This window comes from Apium graveolens, chromosome 6 (genome assembly GCF_009905375.1).
Source record: "Apium graveolens cultivar Ventura chromosome 6, ASM990537v1, whole genome shotgun sequence".
NCBI classification, from domain to species: Eukaryota; Viridiplantae; Streptophyta; class Magnoliopsida; order Apiales; family Apiaceae; genus Apium; species Apium graveolens.
Window position 1 is genome coordinate 4,212,998 of NC_133652.1, and position 19,160 is coordinate 4,232,157.

Genomic DNA, 19,160 nt, shown 5'->3' on the forward strand with positions numbered 1-19,160 from the left:
TACTCTTTTGAACTTTTTAAGCTGAATTAAAAGTATATGTTCATAATTCATTTTTCAACTTTTTTTCTAAGTAAAATTAAAAATATTAAATTTTAATTAAAAAGATTAATTTTTTCAAAAAATCTGAAAAACTACGACTACTATACACCTTAAAATACAGATAATATAAAACGGAAAAATATTCGAGAAAAAAAGTCAAACAACAAATATAAAAAAAACGGGAAACAAAAAACAAATCCACTTCATCTAAGATCACTATAACAATAACTCTCACTCTAGTACTTGAAGTGCCAAAACACACACTAAAAACACACACAAAACACAAAACATGTCCGGCGGCGAAAACGACGTCGCTCCCGGCGACTACCTCCTCCAACTCCTCCGCAATCCACCTCAGTTTACACGTCATCAACAAACCCACCAAATCCTCATCAACCACGACCCCGCCGTCGCCGCTGTGGGCCCCACCGTCCCGACATTTTCGCCGCCGTACCAAACCAACAATTATCATCATAATCATCATGGTCATGTAATTTATAGTAGTGATAATGGTGTTAATTGTATTAATCGACCTCTTTCTACTCCTCATAGCTTTTTTGTGCAAAACCCTAACCCTAATTTGATGGGTTCATCGTCTTTACTACAAAGACCTGGGTTTGATCAAATTGGGAGGTTTAATCAGCAATTGGGAGTGGATAATGGGGTAAAGTTGGGATCTTTATCGAATTCGAGACCCGATTTGATGTTTGGTCAGCAATTGGGAGTGGATGATGCGGTAAAGTTGGGATCTTTATCGAATTCGAGACCCGATATGATGTTTGGTCAGCAGTTGGGAGTGGATCATGGGGTAAAGTTGGGATCTTTATCGAATTCGAGACCTGATATGATGTTTGGTCAGCAATTTGGAGTAGATAATGGGGCAAAGTTGGGATCTTTAACGAATTCGAGGCCTGATGTGATTTTTGGCTCTTTTGATGCTCGAAACAATGCTGTTGGTGGGGTGCCTAATTTGAATGGGAATAGGGTTCCTAATGTGTTAGATATCAAGTTTCAAAAAAATCTTGAAATTAGTCGAAATAATGGGGTTGGGGTTGGGGTTGGTGGTGGAAATAGGTGGGGGGCTACGCCTATTAGGCGACCGGGCCCACCGGGGTTTAATAATGGTAAGAATAAGAGTGGTGGGTTTGAGCAGAATGTGGGTAAGGGGAAGAGTAAAAGCGGGGAGGGGAATTATGGGAATGTGAGTTCGGGGAGGGTGTCGGGTGAAAGGAGGCTAAGTGGGCAGTTAGATAATCCTGGTTTGCCTGCGGGGAGTAAAGTTCATTCTGTTGATGCGTCTGATATTGAAGAGGCGCGGATGGTGTTGCATAGTGAGGTTGGGGGTGATCGCGGGAAGGGAGAAGAGGAGGATGGTAAGAGTGAATTGGTGGAATTGGAAGGTATAGTCGATGCTTTGGTGCTTGATGACGAGCCTGGTGATAAGGAGGATAAGAAGAAACGAAAGTCTAGTCGGGATAAGGTAATGACTTTGCTTATATGGTATGATTGTTGCTCGTTGTAGTGATTGAGCCTATTTATTATGGCTTATAGAATTGCATGATGGCTATTCTTCGTTAGACCTTGTTATGGAAAATAAAGAATCTATGTTTCTACTAGATTTATAGGAAAGATTGGAACTTTACTATCAAAGTTGTCGGACAAACTGTTAAAACCTAATTGTGGTGTCCATCTTCATTCTTACTGAAAAGCAATTTGGTGTTTCCTTTTCCATGCTCTTCCTGACTTTACTAGTAGCGGTAGATGTTGTACTCAATGCTTGTGCGATAGGCATTTTATTCTTGACATTAAACTAATGTCTGAATTTAACATGCAAATTATCCAATTACTGTTACGCGTTAGCTATTTGATGTCTTTTAGTCCACAGATAACAAATTGGCTGCATGTAAACTAATGTCTGAATTCAACATGCAAATTATCCCATTACTGTTAGGCATTAGCTATTTGATGTCTTTTAGTCCACATACAACAAATTGGCTGCATGCTTTATAGTCTATTGTCTCTAGTTTATACCCCAAGGATGTTTAATACTGTTTTTTATTTTGGTATTTTCTCAGGTTCTATGTTATATTGTAGGTTCGATGTTCCTAATTTGTGTCTATTTAAAATGATAGAATTGATAAATGCAGTTATTGACTAATTTTAGTATCTGATTGTACACCAACTCATAAAGAATATGTGATGAGCATGTTATGTCTGACTACTTTTAGAACACTAAACATTATAACGAAGGAAGACCCTAAGATGAGTGCGGGAAATGGGAAGACACCTTAGCCCTCCATTTAGGCTGTGAAATCAGTATCATTTAAAAATAATGTTATTTTCCAAGTACCAGGAAAAGAAAAATTGCTTAGCATTAGGTTTCTCTTTGGTAAAACAGTGTTATTAAAAGCGTGCATATACCCTATGTGCCCTCTCATACACGCTCTTTTTATCAGCTATTGATTATTTTCGCATCTTATATTACTTTTTACTTCTCATAGATACTGATTTGTGTATCTATATATAAAATATATACTGATGATAATGATACATTTACATATATATACGAATCTAGTATACATGTGCACACGTATCTTTCTTCTTGTGTTCTTATTTTTATTTTTTGTAATACATGAATAACTGATTTGTTTACTCTTATATACTGAGTGTATTCCTTGTATTATCACTTATTAAGATTGTATACTAATTAGTTATATCAATCAGTATATTCATTGTATAATCAGTGATTTATTTACTAAATTACCAAGCATACTAGTATATTAGTATCATTGCCTAAGCATGCTTTTGTATATGATTTGTGATACACGTTAACCAGATTGTGACTATATTGTGGCTAACCCCAGTTTTATTTGTTGCTTCTACTTCAAATTCTTCTATACTCTGGAATATGTGATGAATTTGGTTCCTCTGTTGTTTATGACTATTTAGTTATGCTTATAAATGTCTGATAATAGATTTATATTATATATATGTATATTTACTTCGATGAATCCCCTTTTTATGCGTTGAGCTTATGCTCCAGGAGGCTTTTGCGCTTCAGTGCACAGTGTGCATATTGCGTTTAATAAGACTGGGTAAAAGCGTTCTACACCAAGCAAGGATTTGTTTCTTTTCTTTTTATGATTAATTACTGTACTTGTTATTTTCAGGATTACAGATCTGATAAAAGAGGAAAATGTATACTTAATCAGCGGATGAGGATCTCGAAAAGACATATTAAATGTCGCCGTGATATACACCGGATGAATATGCCGTTCCTTGAAATTTACGAGTCATTAATACCATCTGAGGAAGAAAAGGCCAAGCAAAAGCAGCTAATGGCATTACTGGAGAAACATGTTAACAAAGAATGGCCTGATGCCCGTTTGTATCTCTATGGATCGTGTGCTAATTCATTCGGGTTTAAGAATAGTGACATTGATGTATGCCTTGCAATTGATGATGCGGATGTGAACAAGTCAGAGGTCTTGCTGAAGCTGGCAGACATACTGCAGTCAGATAATCTCCAGAATGTGCAGGTGAATTTACTAATACATATATGTGGATGTCTTGTTCCATTCATTTTTCTTATCGTGAATTTAATTGTTAAAAGGACTCAAATGAGTTTCATTTTCGTTGGCAGATTCTGCTTTATTCCCTAATTAATTTGAAGTATTTGTAGACAACAGCACTGAAAAAGTATAACTAGCAGATAGCTAACTAGCTAAGAGTCACCTTTTAATTTACACTGTTCATTCATTAATCCTTGGAAGATGACTCTAGCTGTGCTTTACCAATAATATTTTTGAGTTTTGGTTACATGGAAGATGAGATGTGCTTCAGAATAAACTTATACGTTCCAAAAGAAGGCACGAACTGACATTTCAAATTTGAAAAGGTAAAATAAAATACTTTCATGAAACAGAGAGGATAGGTGATTTCTGTTCTTGAACTGTTTTAAAATGATATTGATGGTAAGTTATGTAATTCAGATACACTATTTCCATGCTTTGTAGAAATCTGAAACACTAGGAACAAAATTTGGGTTCAGCTTGTGAACAGCCTTAATTCTTCGACTATCAATTGTTACGTTTTATGCGCATATAAGACCAATTTTTTAGGGAGATGGTGCAGTGACTTTTGTCTATATATATTTAATACTACTATTTTGCTGCATTTTCTGGCATATATGTGTTGTTACAAGAAGCAAGTGTAAGCCTCTTTATACAGATGAACTTAGCTTCCTCTGAAAGCGTGCTAGGTACAGTATTCACTTGGTGGCTTCTCTCGCTACAGGGACATCATCTTGCTTATTTTACTTGGCTGATTTAACGTCAATGTTGAAACTTGTATCTTTTTACCTTATCATTTCTGTTCAGTGTCATCCATTAACTTAGCTTTTTTCCGAAAATAAATTTTTGATATATTTATGTATCTGTTAGTTGCCAAATCAATTTCTTGGGCTAATTTATACCAAATCTGCAGGCATTGACACGGGCAAGGGTGCCTATAGTGAAGCTTATGGACCCTGTGACCGGTATTTCAGGTGATATATGTGTGAACAACTTATTGGCTGTTATAAATACAAAGCTCCTCCGAGATTATGCACTTATAGATGAAAGACTGCGACAATTGGCTTTCATTATAAAACATTGGGCAAAGTCAAGAGGAGTCAATGAGACATACCAGGGGACATTGTCTAGCTATGCGTGAGTTGCCTTTTGGACAGATAGTTGTAGCCGGGTTCTTTGCTCATTTTAGTAGCTGTTTGCTAATAATTATACTTTTGTGCAGATACGTCTTGATGTGCATTAATTTCTTACAACAACGTCGTCCTGCTATACTTCCATGTTTACAGGTGCGTGTTTTTATTGCATTTTCTAATTATAAGAATTCATTTCAGGCTAGTGGGATACTGCTATGACCTATGAGACTCATGTTCTTTCCCACGGTAAACAGTTGTACTTATTTTTGTGAGTCAGACATGGAGTGGGGCTTGAAAATCAGCCAATATTAGCCATTCTACGGCCACTTTTTTATGTTTGGGATTGTTATTTTGGTTAATTACCCATGTCAAAATCATTGCCCAGATGGATCTAAGGACTATTTAAGATGCTGAACTTTGCTACAGTTGATACGCCCTGGTTTGTCTTTGTTGTTTGTAATTAAGTTATCTAATTCTGTTACGTCCATCATTACCTTTTCACAATAGCTAACCAACAGGGGAAAAAGAGAGCAGCATCACTGTTTTAAATGCTTGAAACCAATTGGCCTTGCCACCCAACTAAAAAATGACTTTAGTGCATTGGTCTACTCCTTTGAAAAATTATAAATTTTCTAACATTCTTGTTCTCAAAATTCTTCTTAGCTTGACCTTCAAATTCATTACAAAATGAGACTCTGATGAAGTCTTCCCTTGGGTCTCACTAGTACTAGCATGGTTGAAATACAGCAGGCCAACAACATTCTCATCCATTTGTAGCATAGCAGACTAGAATAGAGATTCGTAGAACTCCCAAATAAACTGGATTGTTAGCTGATGCCATCCTATATTACATATGTACTCTGTTATAGCTCCATATTTTTTGTTTGGCAGAGGATGGAGAGAACTTATGTAGTAAATGTGGATAATGCGGAGTGTGCGTACTTTGATCAAGTGGATGAACTTGTTGGTTTTGGATCCCAAAATAGGGAGACTATTGCTCAACTGGTCTGGGAATTTTTCAGCTATTGGGCACATTACCATGATTATACCAATGAAGTTATATCTGTGCGTGCAGGGAGCACATTAAGGTAAAGATCGTCTATACACACATTTTATAGTGCACAATGGTTCTAAGGTACATTTGTAGGTAGGCTTTTTAATCAAATTTTCTGCATATGGCTACACCAATACGTCATATTCTCTCCTGACTTTTCCTATCAACTATATATAACATTTAATTATGTGAAACATGTCGCACAGAATATTGCATTCTCATGTATGATACAGCTCTTAATTTTATTATTTTTTATATCGATCGACAGTGTATACTTTCTGATAAGCTAACCGTGGTAATCTTGTTTATGTATTCAATAGCAAACATGATAAAGACTGGACTAAAAGGGTTGGTAATGATCGCCATCTGATATGCATAGAGGACCCTTTCGAGATTTCGCATGATCTGGGTCGTGTTGTGGATAAATATAGCATTCGTGTCTTAAGAGAGGAATTTGAACGTGCCGCTGAGATTATGCAGTATGATCACAATCCTTGGATAACCCTTTTTGATCCTTATGTTCCAAGTTAACTTCTCATCTAGTATTGTCAAACAAGGGAGTTTTTGTAATCATGGAGACTGTAGTGTAACTTGTAAATTTCCTCTCGTAGTATCTTGCTATTATTTATCTCAGGTTCTTAAACGTTTCCAAGTCCTTGCCTACAGTTAATAGTTTGTAAAGATCTCTCGACTAAGGCGATCTGTTTTAACTAATTTAAATATATCAATATTGTGGTTCTAGTATTTTTGCCCCCGCAGTTGTGTATGTTATGTTATGGGTGACAGAAAACGTCGACTTGAAACTCTTCAAACCACAATAATATGGTTACTGGGAAGTTCTATGTGGTCGACCTTTTAATTTGAGTCCTCGGAGTCCATCTATGTTCTTTAAATAAAATATTTTCTAAAATGTGTTATCTTGCAAAACATGTTTTACAAATATCATTACTTCAATAAAATTACGCAAATCTCATATATTTACAAGTATAATATGTATGTTCCACATATTCTGCAACATGAACATTTATGTTTTGCAAACTAAGCATGTTTTGTAGAATAATATATTTTGCAACGTTTTACTTGTAAAATCTATGCAATCTGCAAGATTTTCAATAAAATTGTGATATTTGTAAAATATCATTCGAAAAATAATATGTTCTGCAACAATTTAAGCTATATTTTAATTGCAGAACATATAATGACTCCAAGGACTCCAAGTGAACTATTTGATAGTTGAGTAAATTTTGTATACAAAAAGCCTCTGGGCAAAAACGATGAGAACAAACAATTAAGGCACTGAAAACAGCAGATAAAATATAGGGAGTGCTTAGGTTTTACAGTATAAGGTTGAGCAAAAATCTAACAGGTCTTCAAACTAACATTTTTTGATCTTGTTTAAGAGGTTTTTTTTTAATCGTGAAATATGATCTAGTGTATTTTGTTTTATAAATCAGTAAAGATTAATTACCATCATATTAGCTGCATCAACTAACTTATACTTGTGACATTTCCAGGAACAAGTACATAATACAATTAACGTAGAGCAACCATCAAGAGACAGATAACAACAATAAAGCAAAATCATCCTCAACAAATACATATCCTCGTTACGGAAACGACACAAGTTCATACCATACTTTGCTGAACAAAGTATAAACAAAAAATCATTTCATGCAAAACTAAAAAACTAGAACAAGAGACTATAAAAGTTTTGTTTTCCACAAGGCCATAGAAGATCTGGTTGTGATTCCTAGTCAAATAGGCTGAATCCCATATCGTCGTCACTTTCTTCTTTTGGTTCTTCCTGCAAAATTGAACAAGTAAAAGAAAAAATATAAACGATAATAGTACAATGTGTGGAAGGAATTGAAGATTATTATTGCAAGGGTAGCTGGTCGATTTGTTCTAATTCTACACAATTTAATGATCGGTTATCTAATTTGCCAACCTGGAATACCATTAAGGCCATTACTGACAACGCAAAGAGAAATTAATAGTTCGCAAACTGAACAACAGAGTAACAACTATAGATTTTACAATACAGCAAGAAATTAAGATAAATTTACACAAGTCAAGAGTCTGGAAACTAATAAATTCAGAGAAAGTATGGCCAAAGACGAGTAACAAACACATGTATATCAATACACATGATCTTGATATTAATGATGTATGTAATCTAATTTCCATACACACTTCTCGTCAGATTCTCAATCCCAGTACCAAATCCTAATCTCATTACTAACTTTCGAAACTAAACTAGCAATAATTAATTCCCTTCCCGGTTGATGTAAGATTGAGATAAATAAAAGTTACATCTACACTTATCAAATAAATCAAAAAATGTAACAAAAAGCAAAGCAGTAAAATTGCACAAAGTTTAAGTATAAAAAAGAAAAGCAATCTGCAAAAAACCTCTATAGACTGTCTATATCAACAAGGCTAATTCTTAAAAAAATCCTAAAACAAGAATTTACCTTCTTTTCTTCGACGGGGGCTTTAGCTTCGGCAGCAGCACCACCGCCAGCCTGAGCAGTAACGGCAACAGCACCGCCACCACCACCAGCTCCAACATTCATTACGAGATCATCAATGCTCCTCTTCTCAGCTAACTTGGCAAACAAACTAGGCCAGTAGGATTCAACAGTAACATTCGCTGCCTTCAATATCGTAGATATCTTCTCCGACTGGAACATAAATCAACCCATTAGGCTATCACTCGCACACACATTCACATCTTCACCTATAATCCATAATTACCACACAGAAGGGATAGAGATAGAGAGAGAGAGAGAAAGAGGGATGCACAAATATAACATAGAGAGGGAGAGGGAGAGGGAGAGAAGGGGATAGAGAGAGATCAAGAGAGGGGGGGATAGAGCAAGAGAAGAGGAGAGAGAGAGAGAGAGAGGGAGGGAGAGGCGGAGAGTGAGAGAGCAAGAGAGGAGGGGAGAGAGAGAGAGAAGAGAGATAGAGAGAGAGAGCAAGAGAGGGGGAGAGAGAAGAGGGATAGAGAAGAGAGAGAGAGAGCAAGAGAGGGGGAGAGAGAGGAGAGAGGGAGGGGGAGAGAGAGAGAGGAGAGAGGGAGAGCGAGAGAGAGAGAGAGAGAGAGAGAGAGAGAGAGAGAGACGCACACACAAACAAGCCTATTCCAAAAATTCAATCAAATTAGGGCTAAACACAACAAAATTCACAAAACACACAACATATAAGAATGCATATACTTACAGTGACAGGTATACCATCGTCAGAGAGAATCAAACAAGCGTAAGTGCAACCAAGCTCTCCAATCGACATCTTTTCACTATTAAATTCAAAAACAAAATCAAATCAACAAAACACAATACAAATCAATTCGAGATTTAAGAATTAAATATTAAAAATCATACCTTTAAGATTTGAAGACTCTCTTCGCCGCTGCGTTGAATTAGGGTTTGTTACACGAAAGGGGTTTATTCATGAACTGTGTGTTTATATATAATACCCTAGTAATTGTTTATTGGGCTCATCAACGGGCCTTTTATTCTTCTGGCGGGCCGATTGTTATGGGCCTGTAATTTTAGGAGATTTTTGTTGATTATAATCCTAGATTATAACAAAATGATAGAGAATCTCGATGGTGATTCATTTTAGTTTATATGAATTTTTTACGGATTTCAAAATATTAAAATGTACTAATTGATCCATTGAAATTCACCATTTTATCAAATAGAAATTTTTTTATGAAGTTTTGAATAACAATAAAATATTTATTAAAATTAAATTGAAAATAACTGATTCTGATGTACTTTTTAAAATCCAAAATAACTGATTCTGATGTACTTTTTAAAATCCAAATCGGATACATCTAAATTATAAATAACTTTTTACCATCCTTCTTGGATACTAGCTTTCAAATTCTAAATTGAAAATCCCTATACTTTAAAAATCCAACTTTATCAAAAAGAATTTGAATACACCCCTTCCAAATAATGACTTTGTTTTCTCTTACACTGTGTTCTAGAAATTTTTTTTAGAGATAAAGGAAAAGAACGTTCGAGGGTTCCACAATGATTGTTTTTGGAGAGAAAAAAAAAAGAAGGATAAAGAATAAGAAAAAAATTCTCTTCATATGTGTCTCCAAAATTTTGTTTACACTTTTGGGAAGATTGTGAGAAAATTAATCATTTTCAATTAATTTCTTTTCTTTCTGAAGTTTTCGCAGCATTAAACATATTCTTTTCTAGATGAAAATAATTTCTGACCATATATGAAATGATATCCTCGACATTATTTATATATTATAAACGGTGTGCACATATTAGCTCCAAAAAATTTAGCAGCAATCAAGCAATCAACGAAACAGGGGATTCTAGATAATTCATAAGCTAGCTAGCAACCTTATTCGACTCGCTTTCTAACAAAATCTATTGAGACTTCAACCATGGAATGTGTATTACTACATCTCTCGATAATCAATCACACCTCCAAGAAAGAAACTAGGACATGTACGGCTGTACCTCAAATACAAACTCTTGACAGCTTCAGTTCCATCAATAAAGACAGAGCTTCTCTAACTCCAATTGTATCCGCTTCAAATACAGACACCGGGCCTGGACATCATAAGTTTTTTGCTTCAACAAACTCACCTTGATGATAACTGAGAAGTAGTCCGCACCTGCAATTGTTAGAGAATGGCCTTCTCCGCGATCTTATATCATTCTAACATGGCCCTTTATGGAATTTTATATTATTCTAACACTCTCCCTCACTCGAATGCTCATTTATGGGTCGAACAGTAGATCACGGGCGCCCATCTTTGGGGCATAAATTTGCCGGTCAAGGAAACAGTTACTCTAAAACCTCAAGGTGTTAGATAATGGCCCTTTCGGGATCTTATATTATTCTAACAGACATCGACGTTTAGCTTCGATATTCCTGCTTCAGGTGGCTACCATCTCAAGCTCCCCTCTACTCTACTATAACCATTAAATGTACCAGTCACAGCCTTTGCCTTGATTCTTTTCAATCAGTAATAACTTTAAAGCTGCTATCCATCGCTAGTTGAGGCGTCTATCTGTTTTCCCTCCCAAACCCTCTTGTTTCTCCATAGCCAAATCCCCACAAAACTATGCACACCTTAGAAGCACTTAATTGCTTGCTTTCTTTCAAAGCGAATGTCGTCAAAAAAATTTGAAAGCAAGAAGGTACAATAGCCACAATAAACTCATGTTACAAAAACAGAGGGACATAAACAACAAAAGAGAACAGGATGCCTGAGAGTCCAGTTTTACTAAGGCCTGTCCATAAGTCCAAGTTAAATGCTCTATTTATTATTATTATGACATTCAAAGATAAAATTGCAAGTGCCTGGCATATCTTCATGCATGCCCTAGCCTTAAAACAGAAACAATATTGTAGACCACCTACAATAAGGATTAGAACAACATAGTTCAAACAATTCTATAATTAAATAAGTAACTCTTGCTCCAACTTATTACATTATCAGAAAAATCTATTACATTCGACAAAATTATAGAGTAATAATGCTAGTAGAAAAACTTAAGAATAGAACAAATAAGCCTACATAATAGAAATTCTAATTGAATATAAAATAATGTCAAAAACTTGTTAGTTCTAGATTTTATGTGTTCTTCGGAAATCAGATGCATTATTTGACATCTTTGAAAAAGTTCACTTTACTAGGATGCCTCGTATCCGCCTTCCGAACATGAAGATCTTTTGTCAGACTCATACTCAGATTCAGATTCTGATTCAGACTCACATTCAGATTCTGACTCGGATTCAGATTCTGGATCTGCCACCGGATCGTTAGTTTCTTTGGTATTTTTAACGGATGGCAATTTTTTAGATTTTTCACCACGAAAAAGCTCGTGTCTTGAACCTGAAAATCTCTCGTCGAATTCAAATTTTCGACTTCCCCCGCGAGAGCAGTAATTTTTAGCATCTATCTCATTCATAAATTTGTTATAATACTCCGCATTAACCTTTGAACTCGATAGTTTTTTGTCATATCCATGTACCATGTCTCCTCGGAAATCATCAATATTCTCTGCACTCTTTTTTAGAGGATAAACATACCCCTTAGGTAACCTTTTTTCACTAATATTTGAATTCGAATATCTCTCCTCGGATAGTCCACACTCCAAGTCAATCTTAAAATCATTATTTTTCTTGTTATTCTCGCTACGCTTCTTCCAACGCCTAGCCAAATATATAGCAAAAGCAAACAAAGCTATGAAACCGAATAAAAATATAATCCATCCAGCAGTACCTGAAGATTGGCCTGAGTCCTGTGCAGGTGAGGTAGATGAGTTGGGTGAAGGTGGGGGAGTGGTGAACATGGTAGGAGGTGGAAACAAAGGACTAGAATAATCATAATCTGCAGAAGTACCAGACATTGTTGATATTGTTTTTGAGACAAGAATAGGCCACAAAACTTAGATTTACATCTTGTGCTTACAATCTACTATTATTTATATAGTGAAAATTCTTCCCAGAATTCAATTCAATATTGAATATAATTCTGAAATTATTTATTGAACAAATATTCCATAGGATTCTATTTAATATTGATATGATTTTGAAATAGTAAACGAATTTCAAATCTAATTGGGATTGACAATCATATTCCATTCAGAAAAACTTATTACACATATTTCAAATTATAATTCAATGAAAGATAGGTTTTCTTTATTAAATTAGTTACTTTGTTAAAATTCTGATACATTAATTTCATATAAAAATAAAAATACTGGTAGGCTTGTAGCCTTGTTTAATACGAAAAAGGCCCCAAATGTCAAAATAATCCTTGTACTTGAATTTCATTAAGCTAACTCAAAATCACTTCTGTTCTATTCTTTGAAAGATTATTTAGAACACCATCCTTAATTCTTCTCATTTCTCAATCAAGTTGTAATAAACCATAAAATAGTGAAGTTTCCAACTACACAAAGAAACAGAAAAAATGAATCAGCTATTAAAACATGGTGGTGAAAATGTGAGCCCAGTACAGGCCTAAGATGTGTAAAGTGTTAGCAATCTTGTACGATAAAGACATTGTTATATATATATATTGAATATATAACTACTTCACAAAAACATTGTTAATTCTTAAATCACATAAGCATATGAGAATTAACAATTAAATTAGGAGAAGGGTTTGAGAAAACAAACAGAGATTGGATTTAATCTCGAGTCCAGAAAACTGTCTCCTTAAAGCAGTTTCGCCCCGCACCATCCGTGTTTAGCGACCTGCTTCCCAGGATAAAACGAGATACTAGTATAATCGATAGATCGAATATACTCTCAGCGAACTTGAACTGAGCCCGAGAACTATCACCGGAATATTGGAAAAATTTAAGACTAAAGAGACCAAGAATGAAAGAGATGACTCTTATTTTCTTGACTTAATAAAACTGGTGCCCTAAGACTCTATTTATAAAGAGAGGCTTGAAAGGACTTGTTTTTCTTTTCGATGTGGTACATGGTATTTATAAGAAAAACTAAGAAATAGGTTTGTGCTACTCTCGATGTGGTACAAAGCCACTTTTCATATTAAAAGGTAAAACTTTGGAACATCAGTTCTCATTCACCTTTTACTCATTTTGAGCGTGTTAATATGCGTTGGAATCCCCTCGAAGAGAAGAATACGTTCCAATAAATACACACCACTAACACATAATGTGTCTCACTCATATAGAGTCTCAAAATGATTCACAACTTAGTCTAAAATACTAAGTTTGTCCAACAATCCCCCACAAATGAGATTGATGGTCCAGTAGCACGCACCACATAGACACCACATAGACAGACAGACGCGGAGCTTGACTTGGTGATAGTTTCGGCGGTCAGATATAGCATACGATAGGTAGAGAATGCTCCTTGAACCTTCGCTCGAATAAGTATATCAACTTTACTGGTAGACAGTATGACGCGATGTCCTTGAACTGTTCGACCGTTTGTGTAAACGATGACATACTCATCACTATATCTTTCCTGACTCATTCAGTTCTCATGATTATGTCCATTTTGGCCCTGGAACATCGTCCTGGTTCTGCAAGAGTTTCTAAAGAATTGTGCCTCACAATTCTCCTTTGAAGCGGCCATACTTCTCTCTTACATAGGTGATCTTTATCTTATAGAGTAACCCGCGTTTACTCAACCGAATATTATGTATTCAAACTTGAAATCCTTGTATTCGTCAAAGATCATTAAAATCATAAAGCTTAACCTCGTACCTTACGGGTCTCACTGTTTCATCATCATAGAAATAGGCCGGGGGTTACCCCCACAGTGATTTAGTCATCATGATTTAGTTGTCCCATTGAACCAAGTTCTTGGGATCTCCAGTCAGCAAGGTTGGGTGTCCACCATGACGCCGTTAAGCAATAGGCAAGGCTCATTCCTCTCGATGATTTGACAACTATCTCTCGGTCTAACTAGATTCTCTTGTCTTAAACAGATTCGCTCAGTTTAACCATCTGGTTAGTGGATCCAAACATTATCATTTGACTTTACATAGTCAATAATGATAATTCTCGTTGAGAATAGTTGTTTAATGGTATTATGTCCTCATCATAAATGTGAGACATACCATTTCATACACAATAATGTGATCTCCCAATTTGCATATTGATTACACGATATATGCATATTGAAGACACATTTTCCTTGTCATTTAGGAATATCCTTACAAAGTGGCTACTCGGCCTTTTAACTGCATTTATTTTATGCACCAGACTCGTATTCCATCATGAATCGAGCTAAGTTTAGGATTTCCATGACACGACTGCTAAGTGTGAAATGTATTCTCGAATGACTTTAAAGTTCTTAAAGTCAAATATCTAATTTACATACTATATTCACATAGTACAATTAGATATCTTTCGTATTGAAGTCCAAGCTCACGAGCACATATCATACACCTTAAATCTCATTGCAATCACTTCCAAGTGACCAATTTCCATTGTACTCGTGCATCTACCCAGTTTACCAACTGTGTAGCCTATGTCTAATTTTGTACAATTTTAAAAAGTACAACAGACTTGCAATCCTTCTTGAGAGATCCTTGTTCATCTACACTTGGATATATATAAATCCATTCCAGCTATGACAACTTTAGCTTCGTTGACCTCTTCAAAAGTCACATCACTAACATGTGACATGTATCATCTAAAAGTTTTAAAGTCACGAAGATTGTAATCTTCAAATCAAAACTTTTCAATCTCATCAAGATTTTCAGAGATGATCCTCTTGTCATTACTTCTCGTAATGATCAGATCACTCACATGCAATCAATTATGACTTGCATATCATGTGTAAATAACACATGCACACTTGTCAATTCTCTGATTTTGAATCAGTTTGACATCTCATATTGACATATTTCATATTTATGAAATAACTTTACTAGTTATTACTTAAGGCTTCACTTGTTATTGATATTACCAGCTTTTAGCGTCCCAAAAACCAGCAATTTCAGTTTGCATCATTACCGAGTTTAAGCGTCCTTAAACTGGCAATCCTTATTCACATAGCAACCAATATTGAGCGTCCTCAAAATGGCAACCATGTCATTTATTTGAAGCCATTGCTTATCATAGCAATATCAAATTTAATATGCCATTATTTCGTGTCAATGTTGTTTCACTCAACATGATCACCGAAAATACAGATTTTCTACTCTTGCTTTATCTAGAGCAACCCTCGGGTTCACGTAAATAGATATTTCTCCAAATAACTATTTAGAAAGACCATCTCAATGTTCATTGATGCACTTTTAAATTTCACAATACGATAATTTTAGTATCATCTTAATGAACCTTATTCTCAAACTCGAGAATATTTCATAAATTATATAAGGTCATCACTTTCGACTGTAATATTTTTTGTATCAGTCTGACCTTATACTTCCTTCAGACCCAGATATATTTTTCCAATTTAAAAATTCATTTGGGTCCTAATGCTTCTATCTCGTAAGAAGATCTATATATTTTTTTTAAACAAGATTCTGTCAAACAGAACCACTCTCTCTATTTCTTAACATCCTTTCCCCCACAAAGGACATAGAGAGAACATGCACAATCCATTTTCTAGTACACGTGCTAGAAAATCTTGATTTATTGACTCTTAGTAATAGTCAAATTTTCTCTTGATATATTCACTTATCAAGAAATTATACGAGAAGCACATTGCTTCTATTAAATTTACGAGTTCACCTTCAAGCAAATTATCAAGACATTCGGGACTAGCAATTATCCAAATCTTTTGCTCTCTGCAGGTTCATCCTCACATTCATCCAATAACTCGTAAGTTCATTTAGATGACTTTTAATTACAGATCTACTAGGATCTACTAGCTTATCGCATAAGCATTCCTAAACTCTGTAATAGTATTCTTACAAATCTCAAAAATTAGATTCATATATCGGATATTATTAGACTCAACCATTGTCTATGTATCCATCCAAAATATCTCAATTGATTTTGGATCTCATGCTACCAACAGAGGTATTGGTATCAAGTTTCGAGATACCCCCACATTTCAATTATTTTCAAGAATGTTTCATTACATTCCAATATTCATAGAAAATTCAATAATTTTCTATTTTAGATACCCCCACAATTTTAATATTTTACAGAATGTCAGAAAATATTCCAAAACTAATAGGAAATTTAATTATTTCCTTCTGTGGTATCATGTTTAAGGAACGATTAGCCCTTCGTAACTAATATCCTCAAATTCAGTGATAGTCTGAGCTGATCACAATCGTTTTGCATCTCTCTCAGAGCGCAACTCAAGCCTGCATCTACTCCATTTATTTAATGCGAGTAAGGTGCAACGACCTCATGAATATTCACGTTGCAAACAGAATTTGCCCGGTGATTATTCATCATCAAATTTATTCACTACCATCTTAATTATCTGTATTAAGTTGGATTTGCCCTTGAGTTTATAGAGCACACATCTCTCTATTTAGCTTCAATATTGACTCGACTACGAGTACGAGTGATAAATGTTTTACTATCAAACCAGACAGTAAACACGTATCGTGTCACTACCTCTCATCTGAGCAGGTTTTACGTTATTCATTAAAACCTATAAGATTTTAATATCATGTTAAAAGAACTTCCCGTAGTTCTTATCATTAAAAATTCAATTACCGAATTTCTCGAAAATATTTACATGGTTCACACGAACCTACATTTATGGCTCACCTACTGGTACAACCAGAAAAGGCCCAAGGAAGAACATAAATCTTCAATAAACCCACATTCAGTGATCCTTGATCAACTGATGCGTTAGGGTTAACAACTTTCCGGATTCTCTCCGAAGTTCAGCATAAATACTGATATCAATATTCGCCGTATTAAGTATCACATGGATCACTATAATAGGCTCGTGTGTCACTGCCGCAGCAGACCGACACCAACACGTGAAATTATTATTTAACTGGAGGAAAAATCCAACCAGAAAAATATAATTTATGTGCCGACCCATAACCTGTACTCCAGGCCCATTAGGTTTTTTAATGTGGAGAATCCTGAGCAATTGTAAATCTGGTTCACTTCAGCTGCCCACCTCGTCACATTATTTAACAACAAACATGTTACTGCATTCTATCCAGTATTACAAGTTTGTGATATAACTCCATTATTAAAGATTAAACAATAATAATTGATGCATTATCATCACTCAACAATGATTAAAAAATTAATCACCAAATAATCAAGTTCCATCATGAAGGGTCACATTTATGTAGCCATATCATTTAATTGCATAGCAATATCATGTTATGAACTTGCAAACATGCATGTAAACTATAGCATATATGATTCTTGTATCAGTGTACTAATAATTCCAAAATCAATTCAGAATTAAGAAATCAATCACCATGTTAACAAAACATAATAAGCTATCCATTAATAGCAAAAACATGGACGAATTATAAATTTGGGTTTAATCTACCAATTTATAATGATCAACCCGAAAGAGATGTCACCAAATATGTCCACTTGAATATAAGTTGATCATAAATCAATAACCATTAAAGCATCAATAGCCTTACAAGAAACCAATTATCCAACAACTTTGTGCTTACTTTTGCCTCGTACCTGTTATGCTTAAACAAAGCACCACTTAAAATCAAATTTATATTAATTTCAAGCACATGGCAACAAGTGATCAAAGAAATTAATGCACTAAATTTAATTTAATTAATGAGGCAAATAATGACCACTCATATACCCATAAATAAATCCAATTTAAACAATCAAATTGACTTTTACGTCTACTCACAAGAAAGTATGAAAATTGAAGGAAACTGCTTTAAGATTGTTAGCAATCTTGTACGATAAAGACATTGTTATATATATATATTGAATATATAACTACTTCACAAAAACATTGTTAATTCTTAAATCACATAAGCATATGAGAATTAACAATTAAATTAGGAGAAGGGTTTGAGAAAACAAACAGAGATTGGATTTAATCTCGAGTCCAGAAAACTGTCTCCTTAAAGCAGTTTCGCCCCGCACCATCCGTGTTTAGCGACCTGCTTCCCAGGATAAAACGAGATACTAGTATAATCGATAGATCGAATATACTCTCAGCGAACTTGAACTGAGCCCGAGAACTATCACCGGAATATTGGAAAAATTTAAGACTAAAGAGACCAAGAATGAAAGAGATGACTCTTATTTTCTTGACGTAATAAAACTGGTGCCCTAAGACTCTATTTATAAAGAGAGGCTTGAAAGGACTTGTTTTTCTTTTCGATGTGGTACATGGTATTTATAAGAAAAACTAAGGAATAGGTTTGTGCTACTCTCGATGTGGTACAAAGCCACTTTTCATATTAAAAGGTAAAACTTTGGAACATCAGTTCTCATTCACCTTTTACTCATTTTGAGCGTGTTAATATGCGTTGGAATCCCCTCGAAGAGAAGAATACGTTCCAATAAATACACACCACTAACACATAATGTGTCTCACTCATATAGAGTCTCAAAATGATTCACAACTTAGTCTAAAATACTAAGTTTGTCCAACATAAAGCAGGTAAATGATATACCTTGAGAATTTGGACCACAGAACATTCACAATGCAATCCAATATTCAAAATCGAGTTCAGTTAATTGATTATAAAATCTAAGTAGATGTTAGTACCCACCAAATTGATCCATTTATAGATCAACATACATATATATCAGTCCTTCTTGAAAACCAGATTGATATCAAGTCCTAATCAATGGTTTCACAGCTCTAAAACCCAGCGGAACTCTAGTTGTAATATATTTTGATTACCAAAAGAAGAAGCATGAAGTTGAAAAACTTATGGAAATCTTGATCATTTAGGTG

General features: G+C 34.9%; 2 protein-coding genes across 2 annotated transcripts; one reads left to right on the forward strand and one right to left on the reverse strand.

The window, feature by feature from the left end:
• The first annotated feature begins 244 nt into the window (after positions 1-244).
• Positions 245-6,542, forward strand: LOC141664310 (UTP:RNA uridylyltransferase 1). Its single transcript, XM_074470233.1, has 6 exons — positions 245-1,519; positions 3,210-3,578; positions 4,525-4,748; positions 4,834-4,897; positions 5,636-5,832; positions 6,119-6,542. Exons 1-6 carry the CDS (start codon positions 329-331, stop codon positions 6,327-6,329), a joined length of 2,256 nt encoding a protein of 751 aa, XP_074326334.1. The 5' UTR covers positions 245-328; the 3' UTR covers positions 6,330-6,542.
• An 827-nt stretch (positions 6,543-7,369) lies between these two features.
• Positions 7,370-9,298, reverse strand: LOC141668239 (large ribosomal subunit protein P1-like). The gene is made up of 4 exons (XM_074475023.1): positions 9,185-9,298; positions 9,024-9,099; positions 8,273-8,482; positions 7,370-7,602 (listed from the first exon to the last, which is right to left on the reverse strand). Exons 2-4 carry the CDS (start codon positions 9,090-9,092, stop codon positions 7,549-7,551), a joined length of 333 nt encoding a protein of 110 aa, XP_074331124.1. The 5' UTR covers positions 9,093-9,099; positions 9,185-9,298; the 3' UTR covers positions 7,370-7,548.
• Between the last annotated feature and the right edge of the window lie 9,862 nt (positions 9,299-19,160).

Bases quoted from the DNA above. Each gene is read 5' to 3' on its own strand.
- LOC141664310 (XM_074470233.1), top strand. From the start codon at position 329: ATGTCCGGCGGCGAAAACGACGTCGCTCCCGGCGACTACCTCCTCCAA. The intron at 3,579-4,524 runs GTGAATTTACTA...CCAAATCTGCAG, and splicing joins ATAATCTCCAGAATGTGCAG to GCATTGACACGGGCAAGGGT. The intron at 4,898-5,635 runs GTGCGTGTTTTT...TTTGTTTGGCAG, and splicing joins CTATACTTCCATGTTTACAG to AGGATGGAGAGAACTTATGT.
- LOC141668239 (XM_074475023.1), bottom strand. From the start codon at position 9,092: ATGTCGATTGGAGAGCTTGGTTGCACTTACGCTTGTTTGATTCTCTCT. The intron at 8,483-9,023 runs GTAAGTATATGC...TTTATGTTCCAG, and splicing joins ACGATGGTATACCTGTCACT to TCGGAGAAGATATCTACGAT. The intron at 7,603-8,272 runs GTAAATTCTTGT...TCAATTTTGCAG, and splicing joins CCCCCGTCGAAGAAAAGAAG to GAAGAACCAAAAGAAGAAAG.